We start from the raw sequence: 26,212 nt of genomic DNA on the forward strand, positions 1-26,212 counted from the left end.
CCGTGTGTGTGATATCATACTAAACTATTAGTGGGACCAATAGGAGTAATGTCGTTACTACGTATGTCAAATTATTTCGAATATTTTAAGTCAAAAAACCGATTGATGATTTTTACCGTAACGATATTAAAAATTCATATACCAGATAGAAAAAGGTTGTTAATAACATGATTAATTAATTTAATTATTGATTAATAATAAAAACTTCTTATTTCAGCATTTATTTGTTTGAATTTTGAGGTTAAAATGCGACATTACTTTCTAGTCCACCTAATATCAGTTATTTTGAGTCAAGTATTCGGTCGAAATAAGACTTTGTTTTGGTATAAATATTATCTTTAAATTATAGAAAAACAAAATGTGGCATTGTAAAATTGGCAACATAATAAAAACAAAAGAAATGGTTCTTAGTATTTTTGTTTGAAAACAGTCGTAGTCTCGAATGGGTTTAATATAATATGCAACCATAAAATATTAATTCATTATCCTTTTAGGCAAAATGAATAATTAGAGACAATGGTTAAATAACATAGAATGATGAATGTTCTCCTCTATATCGAATAAGCTGATATAGGATAATATTATTCATAAATGAGGACGTATAGTTAGAAATGATTTGATGAGTAGTAGTAGATCAAACTGCAAGTTTAATCGGAATTATGGCTTGTTAAATAATTAGTAATGGTCAATGTTAACGATGGGATATGTGGTTTAGAGAAAGACAGATAGACAGACAGAGATAGATAGATAGATAGATAGATAGAGAGAGAGAGAGAGAAAGATCATGCTATAGTTTGAAACGTAATCATAGTAGGAGAGACGATTAGTGTAAACGTCGAAGGAAATCGGAAGGCATGATGTCTGTGAGCCGGACATCATTTCTAGGTGCTGACCAGGCAACCCGGAAGCCAATCTTCTCTTGGTATTCCTGTCTTCTTACTCTCTCGCACACTATGAAGAAACATACTACTACGACTACTATAATACTATTACTAACTACTACTACTATTATACTATAGAGTCCTGGACTCGTTCGATCGTCTCGAGGCTACTAGCACTCTCAACACGTCCGAGTTAAATGAATCATCTCGCGTGACGTATACCTGTGGGAAATGTCTTCTCTGAGGGGTATATATATTCGTGTGTGGGTTTGCTGGTGATATGGTGATGTTGTATGTTTAGCAAGGAATGGAGCGTAAGCAAAACGGTAGGAACCGACGATAGAGAATAACTAAAATATTATACGAGTATATATATGTATATATATATCATATCGTGTATGTAAATGTTGATATACACTAATAAGTATACCGTGTATATGTATGTGTGTTATGTTAATTAGTCAGTTGTACGTTCTACTTGTTCATAAGTCCTTCCAATTTTATCTCTAGAGTCATTTATGTGTGTGTTAAATTAAATAACTAAAGTTTGAATAACAAATTATTTTTCATTCGTATTATTTCTTTTGTTCTATATACCTATATTATTATTATATATGTGGTAGTACAGAGTAATTAAAAGGTAATCGTATTTAATGTTTCTATATACTCAAGTAGTATATTCATATAGTTAATATAGGATTATGTTGTGCATCCTATCATCGTTCGTTTGAAGTCAAATTATGTTCGTAATTGGAGATATATTATGAACTTACTTGAACGTCACTGCTCGCGTAATCTCCACTCTCACGTGAAGCCCTGGAATGGGTTAAAGGTATGATCGTTGGTGGATTGTTATGGCCTTGAGGTACGATCAATCCTCGCATCGTCGAAGCTGCTCCTTTTGAACGTTCACGTGGTAGACTTATGTCTCCTGCTGTTCTCAAGGAGATCACTCCTTCCCCTCGATTTTCCGGTCTTGGATTTAACGTAAAGCATACTCTGTAATTAAATTGTTAGAATTTCGTTATAGTTTGAAATTGTTAACACATTGTTTAACCTACTATATATATTTGTATGTATAATAATAATTTCATTAATGAATTATTGAAGGATTTAGAAAACAAATTGAAATGATTGTAATTTTAATAAATAATACTAATTCGTATGTATTAGGTTTAATGGAAAATTCTGTCCGTTTAAACAAACATTAGTTCAATTTTTCGTCACTAGGGGGTAAGGCCCCATTTCTTAAAATGGAATATACAAATTGCCACCATGTTGGCAAGAGTTTAAAAGTAATTAAGTTAATTCATTGTTCAAATTAGGAATAATTTATTCCGGTAGATCTAATAATTGTAAGTTTTAATCATTTTCAAGAGTACGTTTTATTCCTATGTGCTATTTAATAATACAGATGGAATTATGTGTCAAGTGTTTCGAGATAATAATTATATTAATTGTTTGAACGTGCAAATATGGTTGTATTTTATGTTTAGTTAACAAGTGTGTAAGGATTAAAATGATATCGTGCAAATATGTTTAATTGTTCAACCGAGTTATGAAGAAATGTTGTGTGGCGTTTATGTATTCGATGAAAAAAGATTTTCTGTTTTATTTTTACAATTTCAAAATTGTTCAAATCCCTAAGGGATAAGTTCCTTTACTCGTGTAGGTTTCTCTCTTTAACAGTATACTTCAAACCAAGAATATCCCAAAGGATTAAGATCAAAATATTCTCGACTTCAAAGTCAAAGTTACAGTTCATGTAAATATATATATGTATATATTTATATACGGGTGAATATTTACCTTCCATTTTGTATGGTAGCTGTAGGCACGGGACCTCCACTTGCTCCCATAAGAAAATCTTCGGGGTCCGATTCGTATGGTGGTTCATCGTACCAATGTTGACCTCCTAAACCACCACCCAAACCACCGGTACCTCCACATCTGGCATCTTCATCGTACATGTAGGTGTCATCTAAACAATGTAGATTCGATTGGTTTTCGATATGGGAAATTATTCGATATAGGAATTTATCAATGATTTTCTATGTTCCATTTACCTCCTGTAACCTGACCTCGTCCATCTCGTCCTAACTGCATTAATCCGTGTCTTATGTCTCTCAATATCTTAATGAGACAAAAAACAAACAAAATAATTAATAACAAATATAATCTGTATAAGTATCTCGATAATTGTGACAATGGATTGTGGGTTGAAACAATTTATAAATCTTTATAATGTTAATTTAGTATATTTATATAATAATTGCTAATTTAAGGATTTATTATTTTTAAGGTTATGTAGGATAGTTTTTATCGCGATTATTTTTTATTTTTTATCGTTAATTTAAAGATTTATTATTTTTAAGGTTATGTAGGATAGTTTTTATCGTGATTATTTTTAAGGTTAGCTAGGATAGTTTTTATCGCGATTATTTTTTATTTTTTATCGTTAATTTAAAGATTTATTATTTTTAAGGTTAGCTAGGATAGTTTTTATCGCGATTATTTTTTATTTTTTATCGTTAATTTAAGGATTTGTTATTTAGAGGTTAGCTAGGTTTTTAGGTACTGTAAATTTTCAATAGATGGTGGTGTATTACGATTCAATTTTTTCAGGTTTTTTTTTCAGATTTACATATGACATAATTAACTTTATTTTTTATATTTTTTCTTGTATAATTATTTTATGTATTCCATAGTATTATTTCGTGTGTTGTTATAATTTACTAAATAGTTTAGAATTATATTAAATTAACTTTCAATAGATAGCGCTGTATTATAATTCAATTTTTTCAGGTTTTTTTCAGACTTACATATGACCTAATTAATCTTACTTTTTATATTTTTTCTTGTATTATTATTTTATGTATTTCAATCTAATTATGATTATTAATTTGACTGCATTAAATAATTTAGAGTTATATTAAATCAACGTTCAGTAGATAGCGCTGTATTACAATTCAATTTTTTCAGGTTTTTTTCAGACTTACATATGACCTAATTAATCTTACTTTTTATATTTTTTTCTTGTATTATTATTTTATGTATTTCAATCTAATTATGATTATTAATTTGACTGCATTAAATAATTTAGAGTTATATTAAAACAACGTTCAGTAGATGGCGCTGTATTACAATTCAATTTTTTCAGGTTTTTTTCAGAGTTACGTATGACATAACTAACTTTACTTTTTATATTTCATTCGAGTAATATTATTTTATGTATTCCATTTTAATTGTGGTATTATTTTGTGTATATCGTTGAAATTTTTTATTTTGTTTTTTATTTAATTCACTGTCATAATTATCGGTACGTATTTTAATGTAAAATAATTCATACTAACCTCTTCATGTTCTTTATGAAATCGTTCCTTCTGCCTTAATGCCTCTTGAACTTTCAACTACGAATGATATTATGATTTTATTTTATTCTCAAAGTTTTTAGTTGGTTAATTATAATACGTTATATATTTAAAAAAATTTTTTTCTATGAAAGAAACTTACCCTATTTATGGTCTCTTCAAAGCTATTTGGCTGACCTCCATTCATTTGCAAATACCTCAGTCGGTCGTAATCTCGTGGGTCTACCATCGAACGTAATATCGTGTGACCCATATCTGGTCCTGGACCTAATCCACTTTGAAGGACGCTGTCCGGTGTATCGACCTATGATTTAACGTACAGAAAAAGAAAAACAAATGAATTTAATTCTATTGGGTATATCAGATGTTGACGGATCGAAATGTTCCAGTTGCTTTGTTCAATCTCTCTCTCTCTCTCTCTTTCTCTTTCTCTTTACATTTATCATAGAACCATGTTTATCGAACGTGTATGGATTTGTATGATGAAATAGGAAATACACAAGTATAACACTACGTTGGACTAACACCACGTATGGGATTTAATGAAACCACGTGGCCATAGAATACGTTAAACGAATTAAAGCCGTTTGTTTACCTCTCTCCAATCCGGGATTTTACCGCAAGCGTGTGTGGACGTCCACTAAGTCTGAATAATACCAAAAGTGTGGTAGTGATGGTAATGGTAGGAGTGAAGAGTGCAAAGAATTTGCTTAATCTCTTGTTATTTATTTCTCTTTTTCTTTTCAGAATATGAAAAAGGGGGAAACAGGGGAAAAACACGTGAAATAAAGAAAAAATAAGAGAGAGAGAGAAAGAGAATACATGTAAAAAACATACTGCGCCTCATTTATATATATTATATATATTTTTTTGATATTATACAAAATATTTGCAAGGAAAAAATTTACATCAAAGTAGAAAAATAAAAACAATTTGTTTAATGAATTATTACGGTTACATATTATAGAAATTTGATTTGTTAATAAGACGTAAGTTTATGGTGTTTTTTGTATTATTAAGAAACAGGACTAGGTTTTCGTTCTAGTTTTTTGGTTAGATGCAAATACAGGAGTCTCGACTAGGTTCTGAAGAAAGTTGATGGTTTTGAGAAAACTATATATATATATATAGTTCATCGTCAAAATGTTTTACGCGGCATGGAAGGTGTATGTCATAGGTGTTCCACGAGGCGATCATATTTCATGCAAATTTCGTGGGCTCTCTTTTCTCCCACTTCACCTTCCGTAAGTAGCTTAGACACCGAGTTCGACGTTTTCCTGTCACGCGGACTACTACCCACCCAACCCACCCCTTTAACCCTTGAAAAATATACGCTAGATATTTTCTCCTCTCTCTCGTTTCATATAAATTCGTCTAGTAAGTTTATTTTTGTCTTAGGGAAAAAAATGTAATGAAAAATAAAAAATAATAGAAAATAATGTTTAAAAGAAAAACAAAGAGAGAGATAAGAAATAATTTATCAATAATTACTCGTTTAATTGTTTAAATTGTAGTATATGGTGTTAATAAAAATAATGCATAATGTGCGATATGAATATTTAAAAGATTTCCATATTAATGTCCTTGAAATATTTAATATATTAATAATATAAATAAATTACAATATATTAAATTAAATATATATTAAATTATATATATAATTAATTTAATATATTAATAATATAAATAAATTACAATATATATTAAATTAATTATAATAACAATATAAATAATATAAATAATATATATATATAGTTGATAAATAAAATCTGACAAAAATGGGATTAATTATTATTCGACTATTGGATTACAATTCACCCTTTTCTGACGATATTTCCACTCCACAGAAAAAGAGAGAGAGAGAGAGAGGTTTGCTTTGGTGAAAACGATTGAAGCTGGCACGAGTTAGGGTTGATGCCGTATACTAGGTAACACTAACCGTACCATACTTTAACACACATATAGGGTGTGCGTTAGAAAAGGATAGAAACAGAGAGAGAGAGAAAGGTGTTAAAGATAAAGTGTATGCAGGAACGTCTAGTCTAGCGGGATTACGCTGACGCAAATGCGTGTCATGCGTTTTGTACGCGACAACGACAACTACTACGACGACTACGAAGGGTTCTAAGAGGATCCGGATTTACCTTGGTAAGGTCTGAGCAAGACGACGATGAGGATGGGGATGAACGGACAGGTGGAAACAGACAGAGACAGGAATAGAATATGAGTTAAGAGGTGTTAGAGACAAGGTGGTTTAGACCTCGACACAACTACGCAGAAAGAAGGTTGGGGGGGTACCTGAAAAGGTACGATCGATGTTGCGATCCTCAACGTGTCCCCTCCGACGGGTTTCGAGAAGAGAAACCCCTTTATTTTCTATCTCTTTTTATCTTTCTTTATTTCTTTCTTTCTTTACGTTTTTACCTCCTTCTACCCCCGCTAACCCTTCGTCGACGAAATATCCCCTTCAGTGTCAGGGTCTCCTCTGTGCTTTTCTTTTCTTCTTTTCTTTCTTCTCACTTTCCAACCCTATCAACTTCCCCCTCTCCCCTTTTTTTTTAACCCTACAACTACCACTACTATCATCCCTTACTATTACCATTGCTACCAACACCAATATAAACCATCATACTTGACTATTTTTCTTCTCTGTTACCTCAACACTAGCCTCCCCTCTCTTTCCCTATAACCCTAACCCCCATATCACCAGTTTCCAACTCACACCATGGCGTCTGAGTACTGGCACGTATCGTTCTGGCTTGACCTTTTCATTCGGGCCCGTTCTAATTAGTAAATGTATCCTACCCCTAACCCTCTGCCCCATCCCCATCATCCCCACCCTACGAGGAACGTAGAAAAGAACGTCGACGATTTCTTCTTCTGCTTCTTCTTCTTCTTCTTCTTCTTCTTCTTCTTCGCGAGTATGCATTCGAGTCGCGTAAAATCTACTGCAAAAGTTCTTTTCAACCCTGTCGAATCTTTTTTTTTCTTTCTCTCCCCTTTCTTGCTTTCTTTTTTTTCTTTTCTAATTTATTCGTTTCGAGTGGTGGTGTTGTAGCCACCGTCATTTCACCCTACCAGTAAGCCATTTCGAATCAATTTATAAAAAAGAACATCCCCGTTGCTAATCGTTCTTACCAATTCACCCCCACTCCCTCATTCATTTGATTTATTTTTTACTTTTGTTGTTAATTTTTCATTTACATTTCTCACCTTCGACTTCTTTGGACTCCTCTTTGCTTTTAAAAATATTATTTTCTCTTTCTTTTTTCTCACACTATTTTTTGTTCGTGTTGTATTTTTTTTCTTTTCTTTCTTTCTATTCAATTAAGACGTTTATCCTCTTCGAGCGTATACCACGCAGCTTGACTACTACATTCGCGGTCTTCTTAGACAATTTCTTTAAGATCTCAAAATAATATTGCCCTCCCATCTATGTCTCAGTCTACCTAGTGGTCTTTCCTTGTTCGGTATACAGACCAGTATTTTATGCGTCCTTCGATCCACCCAATGCATGTGATGCACTCCATGTGACCTGCACATCCTAATCGGCGTGATTTTACGATGTTAATGATGCCCGGTTTGCTGTAAAGTCGGTGTACTTATACGTTATGGAGTTTTCTCCATTCGCTCGTTTCCTCATCACATTTTGCACCGAGGATTTTACAAAGAATTTTTAGTCTTCACTGCGCAGGTGTGATAAAAAAATTACATTATAATGCAAAAATACTAAAATTAGAACGATTTATCTGAATTTCTATTTGTTACAAATAGTATACCCGTTATACACATGCGTAGTGTTCGGAAATTCATATAAACAATATTTAATATAAGAATTTTGATAGAGGAGAATCCGTCAGTCTGAAGGTGAATTTCGAAGAGGACGGTACTCCGATCATATAATTCGAGCTTTTAGATAACTTTAGACACTGGTATTTATTAATTAACATTTATTTTAATATTCTAATAAGCTTTTCTTATATTATAGCATAATGTAACCCTCAAAGTCATCACTGCACAGGTGTAATAAGAAAATTACATTAGAATACCAAAAATACTACAATTAGAACGTTTTTATCTGAATTTCTATTTGTTACAAATAGTATACCCGTTATACACATGCGTAGTGTCCGAAATGTCATATAAACAATATTTAATATAAGAATTTTGATAGAGGAGAATCCGTCAGTCTGAAGGTGAATTTCGAAAAGGACGGTACTTCGATCATATACTTGGTGCTTTTAGATAACTTTAGACACTGGTATTTATTAATTAACATTTACTTTAATATTGTAATAAAATTTTCTTATATAATAGCATAGTTTAACCCTCAAAGTCATCACTGCGCAGGTGTGATAAGAAAATTACATTAGAATACAAAAAATACTAAAGTATGAACGTTATAATCTTAAATTCTATTAATTAGGAATATTATTACCGTTGTATACATGCGCAGTGTTCGAAAAGTCATATAAACAACATTGAATATAAGAATTTTGATAGAGGACAACCCGTCAGTCTGAAGGTGAATTTCGAAGAGGACGGTACTTCGATTATATAATTCGAGCTTTTAAATAACTTTAGACACTGGTATTTATTAATTAACATTTATTTTAATATTCTAATAAAATTTTCTTATATTATAGCATAATATAACCCTCGAAATCATCACTGCGCAGGTGTAATAAGAAAATTACATTAGAATACAAAAAATACTAAAATTAGAACGTTTTTATCTTAATTTCTATTTGGTACAAATAGTATACCCGTTATACACATGTGTAGTGTTCGGAAAGTCATATGAACAATATTTAATATAAGAATTTTGATAGAGGAGAATCCGTCAGTCTGAAGGTGAATTTCGAAGAGGACGGTACTCCGATCATATAATTCGAGCTTCTAGATAACTTTAGACACTGGTATTTATTAATTAACATTTACTTTAATATTCTAATAAACTTTTCTTATATTATAGCATAATTTAACCCTCGAAATCATCACTGCGCAGGTGTAATAAGAAAATTACATTAGAATACCAAAAATACTACAATTAGAACGTTTTTATCTGAATTTCTATTTGTTACAAATAGTATACCCGTTATACACATGCGTAGTGTCCGAAATGTCATATAAACAATATTTAATATAAGAATTTTGATAGAGGAGAATCCGTCAGTCTGAAGGTGAATTTCGAAAAGGACGGTACTTCGATCATATACTTGGTGCTTTTAGATAACTTTAGACACTGGTATTTATTAATTAACATTTAATTTAATATTGTAATAAAATTTTCTTATATAATAGCATAGTTTAACCCTCAAAGTTATCACTGCGCAGGTGTGATAAGAAAATTACATTAGAATACAAAAAATACTAAAGTATGAACGTTATAATCTTAAATTCTATTAATTAGGAATATTATTACCGTTGCATACATGCGCAGTGTCCGAAAAGTCATATAAACAATATTTAATATAAGAATTTTGATAGAGGAGAATCCGTCAGTCTGAAGGTGAATTTCGAAGAGGACGGTACTTCGATCATATACTTGGTGCTTTTAAACAACAATACACATTTCTTTCGAATAATTAACAATTATTTTAATACTCTTATGCATTCTACACATCATTGTAGTGTTTCAAATCAAAATTCGCAACGTTAAGGGTTAATTATTTACATTTTCTTTTATCTAACAATTGTTCGAACTATCGTCTAAAATATTGAAAAAAACAAAAGCTGAGTTATTTATTGACTGAATAAAAGCATGCATTACCTAAATTGATTCTTTTCTTAAGTTCTACATAAAATCATTAGCAAACAATAACTGTATCTTGATAACTAATGACAAAGTTAAGTATGAAAAACATAGAAAAAAAGGGAGAAGGGCAACAATAAAAAGTCTCAGAGTGAAAAATGTACAGAAAAAGAGAGAGAGAGAGAGAGAGAAATACGAAGGGACGAAAGTCGTATCAGAAGAAGAAGAAGAAGAAGAAGAAGAAGAAGAAGAAGAAGTTGAGATGATGAGTACGAGTTGAAAGTTGCGACAGTGAGAGAAAAAAGGGAAGAAAGACGTTGTTAAAGAGACGAAGCGTGCACGTGAAAAGTCTGCCACGTAAAAGAGAAAGAGAAAGTATAAAAGAAAGAAAGAAATAAAGAAATATAAAAAAAGAAAAAGAGATGGAAAGGTTTGAGTAGGAGTCCGGCTGCTGTGATACGAGAAAGAAAGAGTGAGAGAGAGAGAGAGAGAGTAAGAAAGAAAGTAAAAGATAGAATACGAAAGGGAGAAAAAAGGAGTATAGAGGCTTTCAAGAGGATCCCGACAGTGGCCCCGGGCCCTGAGCACTATCTCGTTTAATTAAGCGGACTCCGAACCGGAGGACCGGCGTCTTGTCGTGGTAAGATGCCAGAGCCATTGTGCGAGCCTTCAAAGCCCACAGTGCCCGTTATCCACCACCACCCTAAGAGAAACCTCCTTCTTACTAACCCCCTCACCTTAAGAGAAACCTTCTTCTTACTAGCCCCCTCCCCCCTACTCTATGAGAAATCTTTTTCTTACCACCCCCTACCCACACTATTGCCGTTTTCTTTTAGATCTACCCTTTTACTTTTCTTATGGTCAAAAACATATTCTTTTTTTTCTTCTTCTTCTTCTTCTCTTTGTCATTTTTACAGTAACGAATCTAACTATACGTATGTATAAATTATAATGTTTAAATTTGAAAATTAATTTAATGTAATTGGTATTACATCTTATTTGGTTATATTATACATTTTGTTTTATTAGTTTGAGTCATAAGTAAAACTTCCGATGCGGTTACCTAACCTAACCTTTATCTATACGACAACGTTATATTTTGGCTCACATTAACCACAGTAATGCGTGTAAGTAATGAAATTTTGAATCATACTTCTTGAATTATTCCTACGTTTATTATTTTCATGTTTTCAGAAGTTTCTTCATTATTCTTTATCTTTATTATTAGTTTTAAAGATAGATAAAGTCATTTTTGATGATGTGTCAATAAAATCATGACATGTGATGAATAATATCGTTCATTTCATAAGAGATAAACTAACTATGAAAGATAGAGAGAGAGAGATAAAGATATGGGGAAGGAATGCATCGAAATGCAAACGGCTCGAGGCCGTTGACATTGCGGCTAGCAAATTTCTGCGGGTAACCACGGCGATAACTGTGGTCTATTGTCTCTCTCTCTCTCTCTCTCTCTTTCTCTCATACACACTCACTCACTCATCTAGTCTTTGTCTAGTGTCAGTAAAACAGGAAGCAAGAAGAAAATAGGAAAATTCGGATACTTTGGTAGTAGTGGGGGTAGGGTTTAGGATTGGGGGGTGAGTATAGGTGATAAGATCGTCAATGTATTCGCACATTTGTCGCGTTGGTTTATCAAACAAACTACGTTGAGAAGAGGAACGTCGATAACGCAAGGACCACCACCATATTACGACCATAAAGTCGCTTATGTTCGTGTGTGTGTGTGTGAATCCATGCGAAACTCTTCCCATTCGGTTCGAGGGTGCAAAATTCCCATGGGATATTCTTCCTGGCCATCCTGTTCTCTTGTTGAAGCCACTATCTGCCTCGTCACCATCACCACCATCACCACCACCATTCTTTTCTTTTTTTTTTATTTCATCTTTTTTTTTGTCTCTCTCTCTCTTGCTCACTCATACTATCTCTGCCGTTGTCGTTTCAGCTAACGCACGAAAGCATTCTATGTTGAAGGTACGTGTCACGATCGTATGCTCCCTACAGATTAAACAATTTCGTTTTACGATCGAAAAATGACGCACTTGGGAATGAGAGAACAACATTGGATTTCTAAAACCAACGTTGTCGAGAGAACTCTTTTCTCTATGCTGAAAGTCTATCGTTTTTATATTTTTCTTTTTTTTTTTTTGGGGGTTTTTTGATCTTTGACAATGGTTTTGTTTATCGTTGATTTTTGTTGAAATTGTAAATTTAATTAGTGTTCGTTATGAATGATTTAGGATTGATGATATATGTTACTTGTTTAAGTATTTTGTATATTTTTAATTATACAAATGTTTATATTTTTTTTATTTTTATATATTTTTGTACATATTTTTATTTGTTTTGATAATTTTTATAATTTTTTCTTTTTTGGTATTGGACAATGGTTTATCATTGGTTTTGTTTAAAGTTGTTTCTTATAAATGATTTAGGTTCGATTATATGCTACTTGTTTAAATAATTTTTATATTTTTTTGTACACATTTTTATTTGTTTTTGTAATTTAAAAAATTTTTCTTTTTGTGTTTTTGACAATGGTTTATTTATTATTGGTTTTGTTCCAAATTGTAAATTTAATTATTGTTCATTAAAAAAAAATTTACGTTCGATGATATGTTACTTGTTTAAATAATTTTTATATTTTTAATTATATAAATTTTTATATTTTATTATTTTTATATTATTTTCTACTCATTTTTATTTGTATCCATACTTGTTATAATTTATTTTCATTGTTATTGCATTTTTTGTTATAATTTGAAATATTTTCTATTGGCATTGAGATATTAAATTCTTATTCATAAATTTTTCTTTTTATATTTATTATTATTATTATTTTATTTATTTTTAAATGAAAATAAATAATTCAAGTTACAACGAACATTTTTTTCATTAAACATATTTTAATTGAAATTTCAAATGCATTCTCTTGAAAGTATTTGAGACCGAAATGTACCTATTTTGATGCATTTAATGTATAAATTAATAGTATTAAACATTTCACATGTGTAATGTTGAAAATATTTAAAATGTAATATATTTTTCAATCTCTCTTTCTCTCTCTCTCTCTCTCTCTCTCACATTTTCTCTTATATATTACATTCATTTTCACTACGTAAAATTGTTAATTAATGATTTTAAAAAGCTTGGTTGAAATTTTAAATAAATGATTTTAACACTTGCTTGAAATTATAAATAAATAAATGATTTTAACACATGCTTGTGAAATTACAAATAAATAAATGATTTTAACACTTGCTTGTAAAATTATAAATAAATAAATGATTTTACCACATGCTTGTGAAAGTATAAATAAATAAATGATTTTAATACTTGAATAATTTTATTCTCACATATTAAAAAAAGAATTTATATTTTAAATATTATATATCACTTTAATTATTTTATTTTTGTTCACTTCTATCGTTTCTTTATTTAATATATATATATATATATATATATAATAATATAGAATTTATAAAAATTCATATAATTATAAAATATTATTAATGTAGAATTTATAAATATATATATTATATATAAATTATTTTTAATATATATAAAATATAAAAATATATATTATAATATATAAAATATATATAATTTATAAAACTTAATATATAATATAAACAAAATATATAATAAATATAATAATATAAATTTATAAAACCTAATATTTTTAATTTATATATAATTTATAAAAATCAATATAATAATAAAATATATTAATAATTTAGAATTTATAAACAAATATATAATATATATAATATAAATATAAAATATAATAATATATATTATAATATATAATTTATAAAACTTAATATATATAATAAAAATAATATATATATAAAATATAATAATATAAATTTATAAAACCTAATATTTTTAATTTATATATAATTTATAGAAATCAATATAATAATAAAATATATTAATAATTTAGAATTTATAAACAAATATATAATAAATATAATATATATAGATTATATTTAATATATATAAAAAATATAATAATATATATTATAATATATATAAAATATATATAACATATAATTTATAAAACTTAATATATGTAATAAAAATAAATATATATATATATATATATATATATATAAAATATAATAATATAAATTTAATATTTTATTTATAATTAAACTTAATATTTTTAATTTATATATAATTTAAAAAAATCAATATAATAATAAAATATATTAATAAGTTAGAATTTACAAAAGTATAATAATATATATAAAAAATATATATATATATATATATATATATATATATATATATATATATATATATATATATATATTTTATTTTATTCATTGTTCATTTTAAATCGTTCCAGTTTGTTCTACATAAACCACCGTATTTATATATTATAAAGCTACATATAAGTATTTTATATCCCACCATCGATAGAATATATTCGTGAGCATGCGCGTCAAGTGAAAACTCGTTTCCGGAATATTTTTCTCCTTTGTCATGCGGATTTGGCTTCATTTCTATTGCAATGAAATCGTCGACGCGGAACAATGTCCTTTTTTATGCAATTTACCGTAGCCCATTTTGGTTTGAAATACAAAACCGAGTATCACCCCCTTACCCCTATCTCTCATTTTCACTCCCTCCTCTTCCCCTTTTACTCTCTCTCTCTCTCTCTCTCTCTGTCTCTTTTTTTTTTTTTTTTACTATCTCTTTATCGTTTCTTTCTCTCTTTTTCATACACTTTTGTTAAATTTTTTTTTTCATATTTTTTTTTTTTTATACGCATTTGAAAATGTTCATTTGCAGAATAGCCGGGAGAAGTTACCCATGATAAAGGTAACGAATAACGAATAAATGCGACGTTTTCATTGATATCGTAGCCACTTAAATGAACAAGAGAGAGAAAGAATGGGAAAAAGGAAAACTAGAGAAAAAGAAAGTGAGAGAAAACGATCACAGAGAATATACCAACGGATTTTCCATTATAGTTTTAGTGAGTGAAAGCACAGACCTACACACACGTGTGAATAAAATATATTCTTAAAAAGAAAATGTGTGTGGGGTTGAAGGTTTTGGGATATCTTTTTCAAAAATTAATCGAATTCCTCCCTCACCTATCTATCGATTGAATTTTCTTCGATTTTCTCGTTTAAAAGAAGAAAATACAAATTAATAAAAAAAAAAAAAAAAAAAAAACAAAATGATGAAAGTGAAATAGAAAAGAAGTAGAAATTACTTTTTTAAGGTTAGGAAAAGTGACGTAAAGTTACAATTAATTATTAGAACATATAATTAAAAGTTTCTTTGATCGTCCTGCGAACAATTTAATATTGGAAAATTGAAGAAATCAAATAAGAGAAAAAATAAACTGAAAGAAATCAAAATAAAAGTTTCACACGTTACGCAATTTGGGATATTTTTAGAGATGTGAAATGCAGGTTAGGTTTTGGGTTTAAAATAAAAATCCCTTATGCACCTGTTATTATTATCATAATCATTAATTGCATTTTCTTCTTTGATTTTATAACACAGAAAAGGAAGAATAGTGAGACGTGCAGGTGAAAAGAGATGAAATCAAAGTAAAAAATAAAATAAAATAAAAATAAAGAAGTGGGGTTAGGTTGGGGAGAGAGATTGGGGTAATTTTAGAGATGTAAGATGTAGTTTTAAAATAAAAATCCCTTATGCACTTATCATCATCATTATCATTTTCAATTGCATTTTCTTCTTGGATTGTACAACGTAGAAAAGGAAGACGAGGAAGATGTGCAGATGAAAGGAAAGAAATCAAAGTAAAAAAAAAAGAAATGAAATAAATAAAAAAGTGGAGATAAGGGGGTAGGAAAGGAAAAGTTTCAGTTTACACAGTTTGGTATTTGAGGTTATGTGAAATCCTTTATGCACTTATCATCATCATCATCGTCATCAATTTGCATATTTGCATTTTCTTATTCGATTGTACAACGTAGAAAAGGAAGACGAGGAAGATGTGCAGATGAAAGGAAAGAAATCAAAGTAAAAAGAAATAAAAATAAAATAAATAAAAAAATGGGGTAGGTGAGGGTGGGATATTGGGGTAACTTTAGAGATGTTAGATGCAGGTTTGAAATAAAAAAAATCCTTTATGCATCTATTATCATCGTCATCATCATCATCATCATCATCATCAATTGCATTTTCTTCTTTGATTGTATAAAATAGAGAAGGAAGAAAAGTGAGACGTGCAGATGAAAGGGATGAAATCAAAGTAAAGAAAAAAACAAATAAAATAAAATAAATAGAAAAAAGTGGGAGGTAAGAGGGTGGAGAAGGAGAAGTTTCAGGTTACACAGTTTGGTATTTGAGGTGATGCGGGTTGATCGCGTTGACGTTGTCAGAAACGTTGACATAGACGGCTTTGCAAGGACGAAGTTTGGGTCAGCAGGGACGACAATTCGCTATACTATAGTCGAGAGTGACATGCTTGGATCCTCGGAGAACTCGTCGTCGTCGTCGTCGTCGTCGTACGTGTCGGCTAGCTTCTATTGTAGAAACGTGAATGGTGGGTCATTGTGAAGTGAGCGAGAGAGAGAGATAGAATAGTAGCACATAGTGTATTACTATATATATGTATATGTATGTGTGTGTATTTATGTACAACTACGACGAATGATGACGTTCTCTTGGTTATCCTGATACCAACGCTTGATCCTGCTTTTATCCTTCTAAACTATCTATGTATATATATGTGTACGTATTTCACTTCACATGTATGTTGTATGAGAACTTTTGGAATTTACTATACTTGACTTTGAATGAGATACGAGAGTAAATCGTATGAATATTGTATCGTAGAAACGTTTGGAGTTAACTTGATAGGAGTAAATAACTTGAATGTGTGCTTAATATTAAGTGTAGTTTGGTATTTATTTCTTTTAGGGTGAGAGTGGGGGTTGGAGGATTATGCGATTAGGTATTATCATTTATTTATTTTGATCGATTAATGTGTTGTGTGTGATTAAATTATTTTCTGTTTATTCTAAAATCATATATATTTTATTTTATAATAATTAAATATAATATTGTTGGTTTATTTATATATGAGTTTATACTCTCTTCTGCAATAATTAATTTTTGATTAGTGTGTGTTTAAAATTAATTATAGGTTGTTTCTTTCTTTTTTGGATTGGGTGAGGATTATGGGATTGAGTAATATTTTATCTAATAATGTTTACAATTCAATTCATAAAATATTAATAATTAAATTATTATTGTTGGTTTATTCATATATGAGTTTAGTTCTGTTATAATTAATATTCGATTAGATGTAATTCAATTATTACATAACAATTGTTGACAAAATATGATAAATGAAAATAATTACAAAAGATAAGTTTGAAAATTTGTTCTTTCAAATAATATTTAAATGAAAATAATAATTTTCAACGACATACGTGAAAATTAATCTCCAAAAACAATTGAGTTTTTCGATGATAAAAAAAAAGGAAACCGGAAGGAAGGAAGTACGAATTAGCAACGAGTTCAGTGATTTTAATATTCGTCCGTGATTTTTAAACAGTATGACAATGAAACGTGCGTTATAGAGAAATTACGCGTAACAGATTTACGAGGTGAGTTGACGACGCGCGGAAACGTAAGCGGCCCATGAAACGGAATTAAATGGCGTTTCCGGGTCGTGCCATTTTTCTCTCTCTCTCTCTCTCTTTCTCTCTTTTCGTTCTCCGTTTAGTCGTGTCCTGTCGCAAAGAGTAGTCTCGTATAAGCTTACTCCCACCCCACCTTCACCCCACTCAAAAAAATGTGCTCGTACTTCGGAAAAAACTAAAGTTAAAAAAAGAAAAGAGAGAAAAGTTACAAACAAATGTTAAAAAGAAAGAATGGGAGGAAAAAAAAAATAAATGGCCTTTGATACCAACGAGAATTGCGTTTTTCTAGCTCCGTAACAACGAACGAGTGCCGATTTTCATGTTCGGTGAACTTTGCACTCACGGAAAGTTAATCAAGGTCGAACGGAAACTGTGCAAATTTATGCACTACGACTGTTGGCAAAAAAAAAAAAAAGAAGTTATTACCTCATTTACCAGGCGTGGAACCGCGAATTGTAAAAATAAAATAAAATAAAAAGAGAAAGAGAAAGATAATTAAAGTCGTACATCCCGTTTTATATACGGAAACGTAACATTTTAATAGCTATTAATTTTGATCGTATTTTATACAGTGTATAATAGTATCAGGTAGGTCTAATAATAATAATAATAATAATAATAATGGGTTAAATAAAATAAAATAAACATTAGGTGTTCTACTTACTCTTTGTGGTACACCCATTCTCGTTCTACCATGTCTCGGTGAACCCTGAGTTTGTCCTTGTTTTTCTTTCTTGTGTGTTTTTAAACCCCTCAATAACCTCGAGAACGTGGTCTTCTTTTTACTCGTGTTATGTCCTTGTTCTGTAATCAGAATACAAAAAATATATCAATCATAAGTTAATACACGAGATAGAGAAAGAGATTATATCCTATGTGGTTGGAATAATCGAACGAGATGTTCGATTCCATTTGATTCGATTCGATACGATTCGGTTAAATTTGATTAGATTCGATTCGATTCGATTAGACTCGATTCGTGTGAGACCAAGGTATTGGAAGATAGAAGAGTACAAATATTCAGTACCGTACCCACCAAGAGAGTGCCATCAAAAGTGGGAGGTGTGTGGGGGGTTGGTGGTGGGAGGGAAAGTCGTGGTGCTAGCTGCATTTATCGGACGATGCGTGAAATCTTTCGAAATACCCAATTTACGGTGGAACGGGGTTAGCACTACCACCAATCTCGCAAATAATCGAATAAATCGGGGTTCACCGCAACATCGCTGTCCATTAACGGATAATTCAGGCGGGCCCGTTAGTCGCCCACGCCCAACGCCCTTTCAACGACAGTATATTGTATTAGTGTCAACGCATCCGTTTATTAGTACGGACAACAACGGGTACCTAATTGCCTACCTATAGATGATGGTGCTGGTGCTGGTGCTGCTGTTCACTCTACACCCAGGAACGAATTATCTCGGCTCCAGCTTGGTGCCGGGACGACCGATGATCGACGAAATGATTCGTTCGAGTTTACCCCTATCCCACCTCTATCCTACAGCACCCCCACTCATTCGTGTTGCCGTGCCGAATAATTCACTTTGCATAACGTGTCCTAGTACACCACACCCGTGGTGTCATCGATGGTGGTCATACGAATGGCTTTCTATCACAAAGAAACATTCGACAAAACCTGCTGCTGCTGATGCTGATGCGATGCTGATGCTGCTTCCAATGACCTGTCGTCCATTGGAACTCTATCTATCTCTTTCTATCTATCTTTCTATCTATCTCTCTTACTCAGCAATAATTAACGTAACTCATCTTCGAGTTAATACGCTCCGGGTTTCTATCCTACCACCACATGACGTTTACCATCAATGGCATTTCACATAGATGGAATTTTTAAGGAACATGTGAACTCTATGTTATTCTATCGTTGGTAATCGAACACATAGCATATTATCTCAATACCATCACCATTACCCAACCGTTTACATTTCCACTCGTCCGGATTTCTATTTGAAAATGTAACCCATCGAATTAGCCAATTCCAACACAGATGTGAGAATATAGGAACTGAGATTAGAGGTAACATCCAATTAAGAACAAAACAGTTATCATGTGTTAAACGTGTAATCAATAATAAATTACGATGTAATCGTGAAATATTCGTTAAATGTTTATACGTTACATTAATTATAGATTTCTATTTATGATATTATGAAATAAATTTACAGATATCGATATGTTATACCATTGATAAGTTTATTCGTGTAATCGGTTCAATCATTACTATCCCTTTAGCTTTTACTCCATTGGTTTCTATTGCTTCGTGTAATTACACGAGGGTTAAACGTTACGTATGATTAGATTATAGATTAGAGCGGTAAATCTAATAAATTATTATCATCTCACGTGTTTAATATTATTAACAATTATACAGTTTCAATTAATAATAATTAAAAGTAAAATAGAAAAGGGTAATCGTAAAAACAATTGTTCGTAGTAAGAAAAAAATAAGAAAATTTATATGTTTTGTGTAATTAGATGGGGTTAAATGTTACGCATGATTAGATTATAGATTAGAGAGGAAATTCTAATAAATTATTATCATCTCACGTGTGTTTAATATTATTAATAATTATAATTAATATTTAAATATTATATTTTAGCACTTAGTCGACTAAAGCTCACTGCAACGAAATGTACGGTTTCCAAAAGTGACACATATTGATATTCTGTTTATAATTTTAACACCATTAAATTAAGGCAACTATGTAGATAAATAAAAGAAGAAAAAGAAACGGGTTGCTAAGGTCAATTTGGGAAATATCCGTGATTGGTCTAGCATTGATTTACATTTAGTCGACCACGCGTGCTGCAGCGAACTGTACGGTTTCCACAAGTGACGTGGACTGATTTTCGGTTTATAATTTTAACGCCAATTAATTAAGGCAACTATGTAGATAAATAAAAGAAGAGAAAGAAACGGGTTGCTAAGGTCAATTTGGGAAATATCCATGATTGGTCTAGCATCGATTTACATTTAGTCGACCACACGTGCTGCAGCGAACTGTACGGTTTCCACAAGTGATGTGGACTGATTTTCGGTTTATAATTTTAACGCCAATTAATTAAGGCAACTATGTAGATAAATAAAAGAAGAAAAAGAAACGGGTTGCTAAGGTCAATATGGGAAATCTCCACGATTGGTCTAGCATCGACTTACATTGAAACGGGGAGATCTCCCCGATCAGTTGGCCAAGTGTTAATTCAATTAATAATAATTAAACGTAAAATAGAAAAAGGCCAATCCTAAAATGATTATTCGTAATAAAAAAAAGAAACCATAAAAAATTTATATCGTTTAAAAGAAGAAATTTATACGAGGTGGAATTTCAGTGTCAGCAATGAATTTACAGAATGGATGCAAGTCTCGGACATTTTTCGGGTAAAACTATAAAATCTATTTTTCTCATCGGAACATTTACCGATTGTCGACGATAAAGGGGAACCCCCCCTCGTAAAAAGAAAAAAAACAAATCTTGAAAAATGTTTAGGATGGTGGAAAGGGAAGGAGGAGGAGGAGGAGGAGGAGGATGAGGGGAGTGGGTGGAAGGGGCTTTAGAAAGTAAGAAGAAAAGTTTCTTGAAAGAAAGTAATCGAGAAAATTCGTTGTAGCGAATCCACAGTTAACGGAAGTCGCTATTACTCGAAGCGAGTATCGTTTCTATGGTGGTATAAGCCAATGAAATAACGCAGAAAGAGAAAAAGAGAGAGAGAGGGGTCACAGGGGTAAGATAGAAAACTGGCTCATATGAAGGGAGCGGAATATAAGAGTCTCGCGGGACCACCATCGCGAGTAAGAAGAAGGAATGTCCTATCTTCGTAATATTGGTTATATATATATATTGCTGAAGGTTTAACTACTGGTGTCTAGTTCGGAACGAATGAATCGTATGGAATAAAAATAAACTCGATTGGTATAGGAGGATCCCATATCTTGAATCCAATAAATTTTTTTCTTTAACGCGAAACGAAAAAGGGGGAGGAGAAAAATAAAAATAAAAAGAGAGATTGGGAATGAAAGAACAAGAGACATGGGGGAAAATAAGAACAGAGGATAAACAATTAAAAAGTTAAGAGCAACGTGTACCACAGGTGGTATACCTAAATACATTTTTTTTAATGACGATGAAAATATATTTTTCTGACAAATTTATTTATGTAAAAATATATTTCTATTATTTTAAATAAATAATTTAATTATATTATTATTTATTTATAATTTGGATTATATTATTATATTATTATTTATTTATAAGTGTAACTTGTGTACCATAGTTGGTATATGCTTAAATATATTTTTTTTAATGACGATGAAAATATATTTCTATGACAAATTTATTTATGTAAAAAATTATTTCTATTATTTATAAATTTAATTATATTGTCATATTATTATTCATTTACAAATTTATATAATATATTTTACAATAAATATAATTATATTATTAGATTATTGTAAAATATATTGAGACATTATACAAAATACAGTATACATTAAAGCACACAATGTATATTTAATTGTTTTATACTTATAATAATTAATAAATACATCTAATGAAATTGATTTTATTAATGCAAGATCAAATGGAATTTTTCAAACGACAAGTTAGACAATAAGGGCTTGGCATGGAACATCTTAAAAGAAATAGGAGATAAAACAAAACAAAAGAGTAAATAAAAAAGACTGAAAGTGAAACAAAAAAATAAAACAAAGTAAGGAAGAGAGAGAGAAGTTTTTAAGACTGTAAAAAAACGAATAAGATGATAAGTAAAATATCAAGCAAAAAGGGAATTATGGGGATTGCCATAAACAGGAAAAATAAGAATCGATCATGGGAATCAAGATTGAAGAGGGAACCCAGTTTTTTTCGTTTGTGCATCGAATCTCTCAAAGTCGCGAAGGGTAAAAAAAAGAAGGAGGAGGGTTCTAAATTCACGGTAAGGGTGACAAACGAATAAAAAGAAAGAATGAGAGAAAGAGAGAGGAAGAAAAATAAAGGGGGTGGTGGTGGATCACGATAAAAAGCTCATGGAATTCGTTTTCTTCGGTCCGTTTATCGTCGCATTTTTCCTCTTCGAATTTATCTATCTGTACTGTGTTTATATATACACCCCTCCCCAACCCTCCTTTTAGTTTTCCACCCTGCATCGCAATAATCTTTTGCTCCCTTTCCCTTTTTCTATCTATCCTACGTGCTCCTAAACTTATTTAATTCGTAGCAAACTCGAAATGATTTTTCCTTTTTCACCTTTTTTTCAACTCTCTTTGCAGTTTTTCGGGATTACACATACATACAGAGAGAGAGAGAGAGAGAGACACACACTCATACACACAGAAAGAGACACACATATCTTCACTTTTTATTTTCTTACTCTTTCTACAAAGATATCTCATGACTGACTCGAAACTTGAGTAAACTTAAGCAACGAAGAGGTTAGAGTTTGGACACCGTCCGACAAATTCAATTGCTTCTTCTTGAAAGTACCCTTGATTATAACTGGTTCACCGTTGGGAGAAGAAAACCAGCGTAAAAGGGGAGGACACGAGGTGGTAGTAGTGGTGGCAAGTTCGAAAAGGGAAGTTAGGGAAGAGGTTAGGTGGTGTAAGAGGATGGTTGGACGCTTGGACGCTTGGTGGAAAGACGAGCGATGATATTTACTCGCTTTCCAAAGCTTGGCACGTTCTCTCGTAAATTACGCCCAAAGAGAGAGAGAAAGAGAGAGAGAGAAAAAGAGAGAGAGAGAAAGATAGTTTCACAGGGTACGCCTTTTTCCGCGGCATGAGTGTTCTCGATTTTCCGCATTGTACCTCGACGCGAGAAGAATTTCACGAAGCAACGAAGTTATTAAAGTCTGCGATTTCTCTCTCTTTTCTCTTTCATCCTAACTTCCTTTCTTTCTTCTTTACCCCCTCACCACCAAATCCTAACCCACTCTCATACACATACATAGATGTACACACTTTTAACTCATCCCCTACTTTTTTCTAAACCCCTTCCATTTTCTTCTTCTTATCTTTTACTTCTACTTTTACTTTATGTTTCTACTTCAGTTTTTCTCTTTGAAAATTGTAACTTCGATGCTGTTCGACTCGTCTCGATTCTACCTTTCTAAGTCGTCATCGTTGTCTTTTTTAACAGTTTAAAACCTTTCTTTTTTTTTTCTTTTTTATATTGAACGTTAGATGCTACACACACTCTGCCATTCTTTGGCTACCATATTGTTCTTTGATGATGATGGTGGTGGGGGGAAGAAAGAGAAATAAAATATAAAAAGAAAAGTCACAAGGAAGTTGAATTCTTTTGTCAGATCAAAACACCTAACGAGGTATAACTCTTTTTCTTTTTTTGAAAAATTATTCGAAATTTTATTAAGATAAAATCATTTTCATTAGTACGATTTATTAATCTATCGAAAGTTAACCTTTAACGCTCCAAGTGGGTTTTTTAGGTACTAACGATTTTCTGTGTTCTACTTTAAATACATCGTTGGGGTCGTTATTAGTAATTTTTATCAGAAATGTGTGTGTGTGTGACTCCTTAGTTATTAACAAGTGTCATTGTAGTATAATTTTTATTAATTGGTATTAGAAGCTCAAAAGTTCATTGCCACAAATAACAAATCCCGCCAGTGTTCTCGTCCCTGAGCTTGACCACTTCATTCGCGGTCTTCGTAGCCATTTCTTTAAGATTTCGAAATAACATTGTCCTCCTATCTACGTTTCGAGTTAATACACTCTACTTATATTAAAAATAATTTTTAGCTTTGGAGTCATCACTGCGCAGGTCTGATAAAAAAAATTACATTAGAATACAAAAAATACTAAAATTAAATCGTTTTTATCCGAATTTCTATTTGTTACAAATAGTATACCCGTTATACACATGTGTAGTGTTCGGAAAGTCATATAAACAATATTTAATATAAGAATTTTGATAAAAGACAACTTGTCAGTCTGAAGGTGAATTTCGAAGGTACTTCGATCATATAATTCGAGCTTTTAGATAACTTTAGACACTGGTATCAATTAATTAACATTTATTTTAATATTCTTATAAAATTTTCTTATATTATAGCATAATTTAACCCTCGAAATCATCACTGCGCAGGTGTAATAAGATAATTACATTAGAATACAACAAAATACTAAATTAAAACGTTTTTATCTTAATTCCTATTTGTTACAAATAGTATACCCGTTATACACATGCGTAGTGTTCGAAAAGTCATATAAACAACATTGAATATAAGAATTTTGATAGAGGAGAATCCGTCAGTCTGAAGGTGAATTTCGAAGAGGACGGTACTCCGATCATATAATTCGAGCTTTTAGATAACTTTAGACACTGGTATTTATTAATTAACATTTATTTTAATATTCTAATAAGCTTTTCTTATATTATAGCATAATTTAACCCTCAAAGTCATCACTGCGCAGGTGTGATAAACAAATTACATTGGAATGCAAAAAATACTACAATTAGAACGTTTTTATCTGAATTTCTATTTGGTACAAATAGTATACCCGTTATACACATGCGTAGTGTCCGAAAAGTCATATAAACAATATTCAATATAAGAATTTTGATAGAGGACAACCCGTCAGTCTGAAGGTGAATTTCGAAGAGGACGGTACTCCGATCATATAATTCGAGCTTTTAGATAACTTTAGACACTGGTATTTATTAATTAACATTTATTTTAATATTCTAATAAGCTTTTCTTATATTATAGCATAATTTAACCCTCGAAGTCATCACAGCGCAGGTGTGGTAAAAAAATTACATTAGAATACAAAGAAAACTAAAATATGAACGTTATAATCTTAAATTCTATTAATTAGGAATATTATTACCGTTGTATACATGCGCAGTGTCCGAAAAGTCATATAAACAATATTTAATATAAGAATTTTGATAAAGGACAACTCGTCAGTCTGAAGGTGAATTTCGAAGAGGACGGTACTCCGATCATATAATTCGAGCTTTTAAACAACAATACACATTTCTTTCGAGTAATTAACAATTATTTTAATACTCTAAGTCATTCTACACTTCATTGTAGTATTTCAAATGTGCTATTTAAAATTTTGCAAATTGAAATATGATAGTTAATTAAAATTCGCAACGTTAAGGGTTAATTATTTATATTTTCTTATATCTATCGATCATTCAAACTATCGTCTTAAATATTACAAAAAGAAAATTAAATTAGTGTGAACAAAAAATGATGTATGAAACATTTAGACAAAATTGTGTGCAGATAATAAAAATAAATATAATCCAATAACAATAATAATAATAATAATAATAATAAAATGAAAAATAGGTCAAACAAAATATAAGAAGCTTTACCAAAAAAAAGTTCAATCATAAATATAGAATTTACTATCGCTATTGGCTAATATAGAAAAATATACCTTTCGTATATACATATATATTCAATGTATGCAGTTACGTGTACGGTTTTGAAAGATATGTGTAAGTGAAAAAGAGACGGCTTGGTTAGGGGTTTTAAGGGTTGGTGGTGGGAAGG

General features: G+C 30.8%; 1 protein-coding gene across 1 annotated transcript in view; it reads right to left on the reverse strand.

Moving 5' to 3' along the window:
- The window catches only part of LOC107064441 (uncharacterized), a 54,188-nt gene that overhangs the window by 14,331 nt on the left and 13,645 nt on the right, over positions 1-26,212 (reverse strand). Inside the window, exons 4-9 of the mRNA XM_089172432.1 lie at positions 18,330-18,469; positions 4,395-4,556; positions 4,235-4,291; positions 2,948-3,014; positions 2,691-2,862; positions 1,655-1,880 (exon numbers count right to left, since the gene is read on the reverse strand). Coding sequence (XP_089028558.1) covers positions 1,655-1,880; positions 2,691-2,862; positions 2,948-3,014; positions 4,235-4,291; positions 4,395-4,556; positions 18,330-18,469 — 824 coding nt within the window. The remainder of the gene's footprint in view (positions 1-1,654; positions 1,881-2,690; positions 2,863-2,947; positions 3,015-4,234; positions 4,292-4,394; positions 4,557-18,329; positions 18,470-26,212) is intronic.

Source organism: Polistes dominula, unplaced genomic scaffold, assembly GCF_049000335.1.
Source record: "Polistes dominula isolate Pdom_NZ unplaced genomic scaffold, Pdom_raw_medaka contig_74, whole genome shotgun sequence".
Classification (NCBI taxonomy): Eukaryota; Metazoa; Arthropoda; class Insecta; order Hymenoptera; family Vespidae; genus Polistes; species Polistes dominula.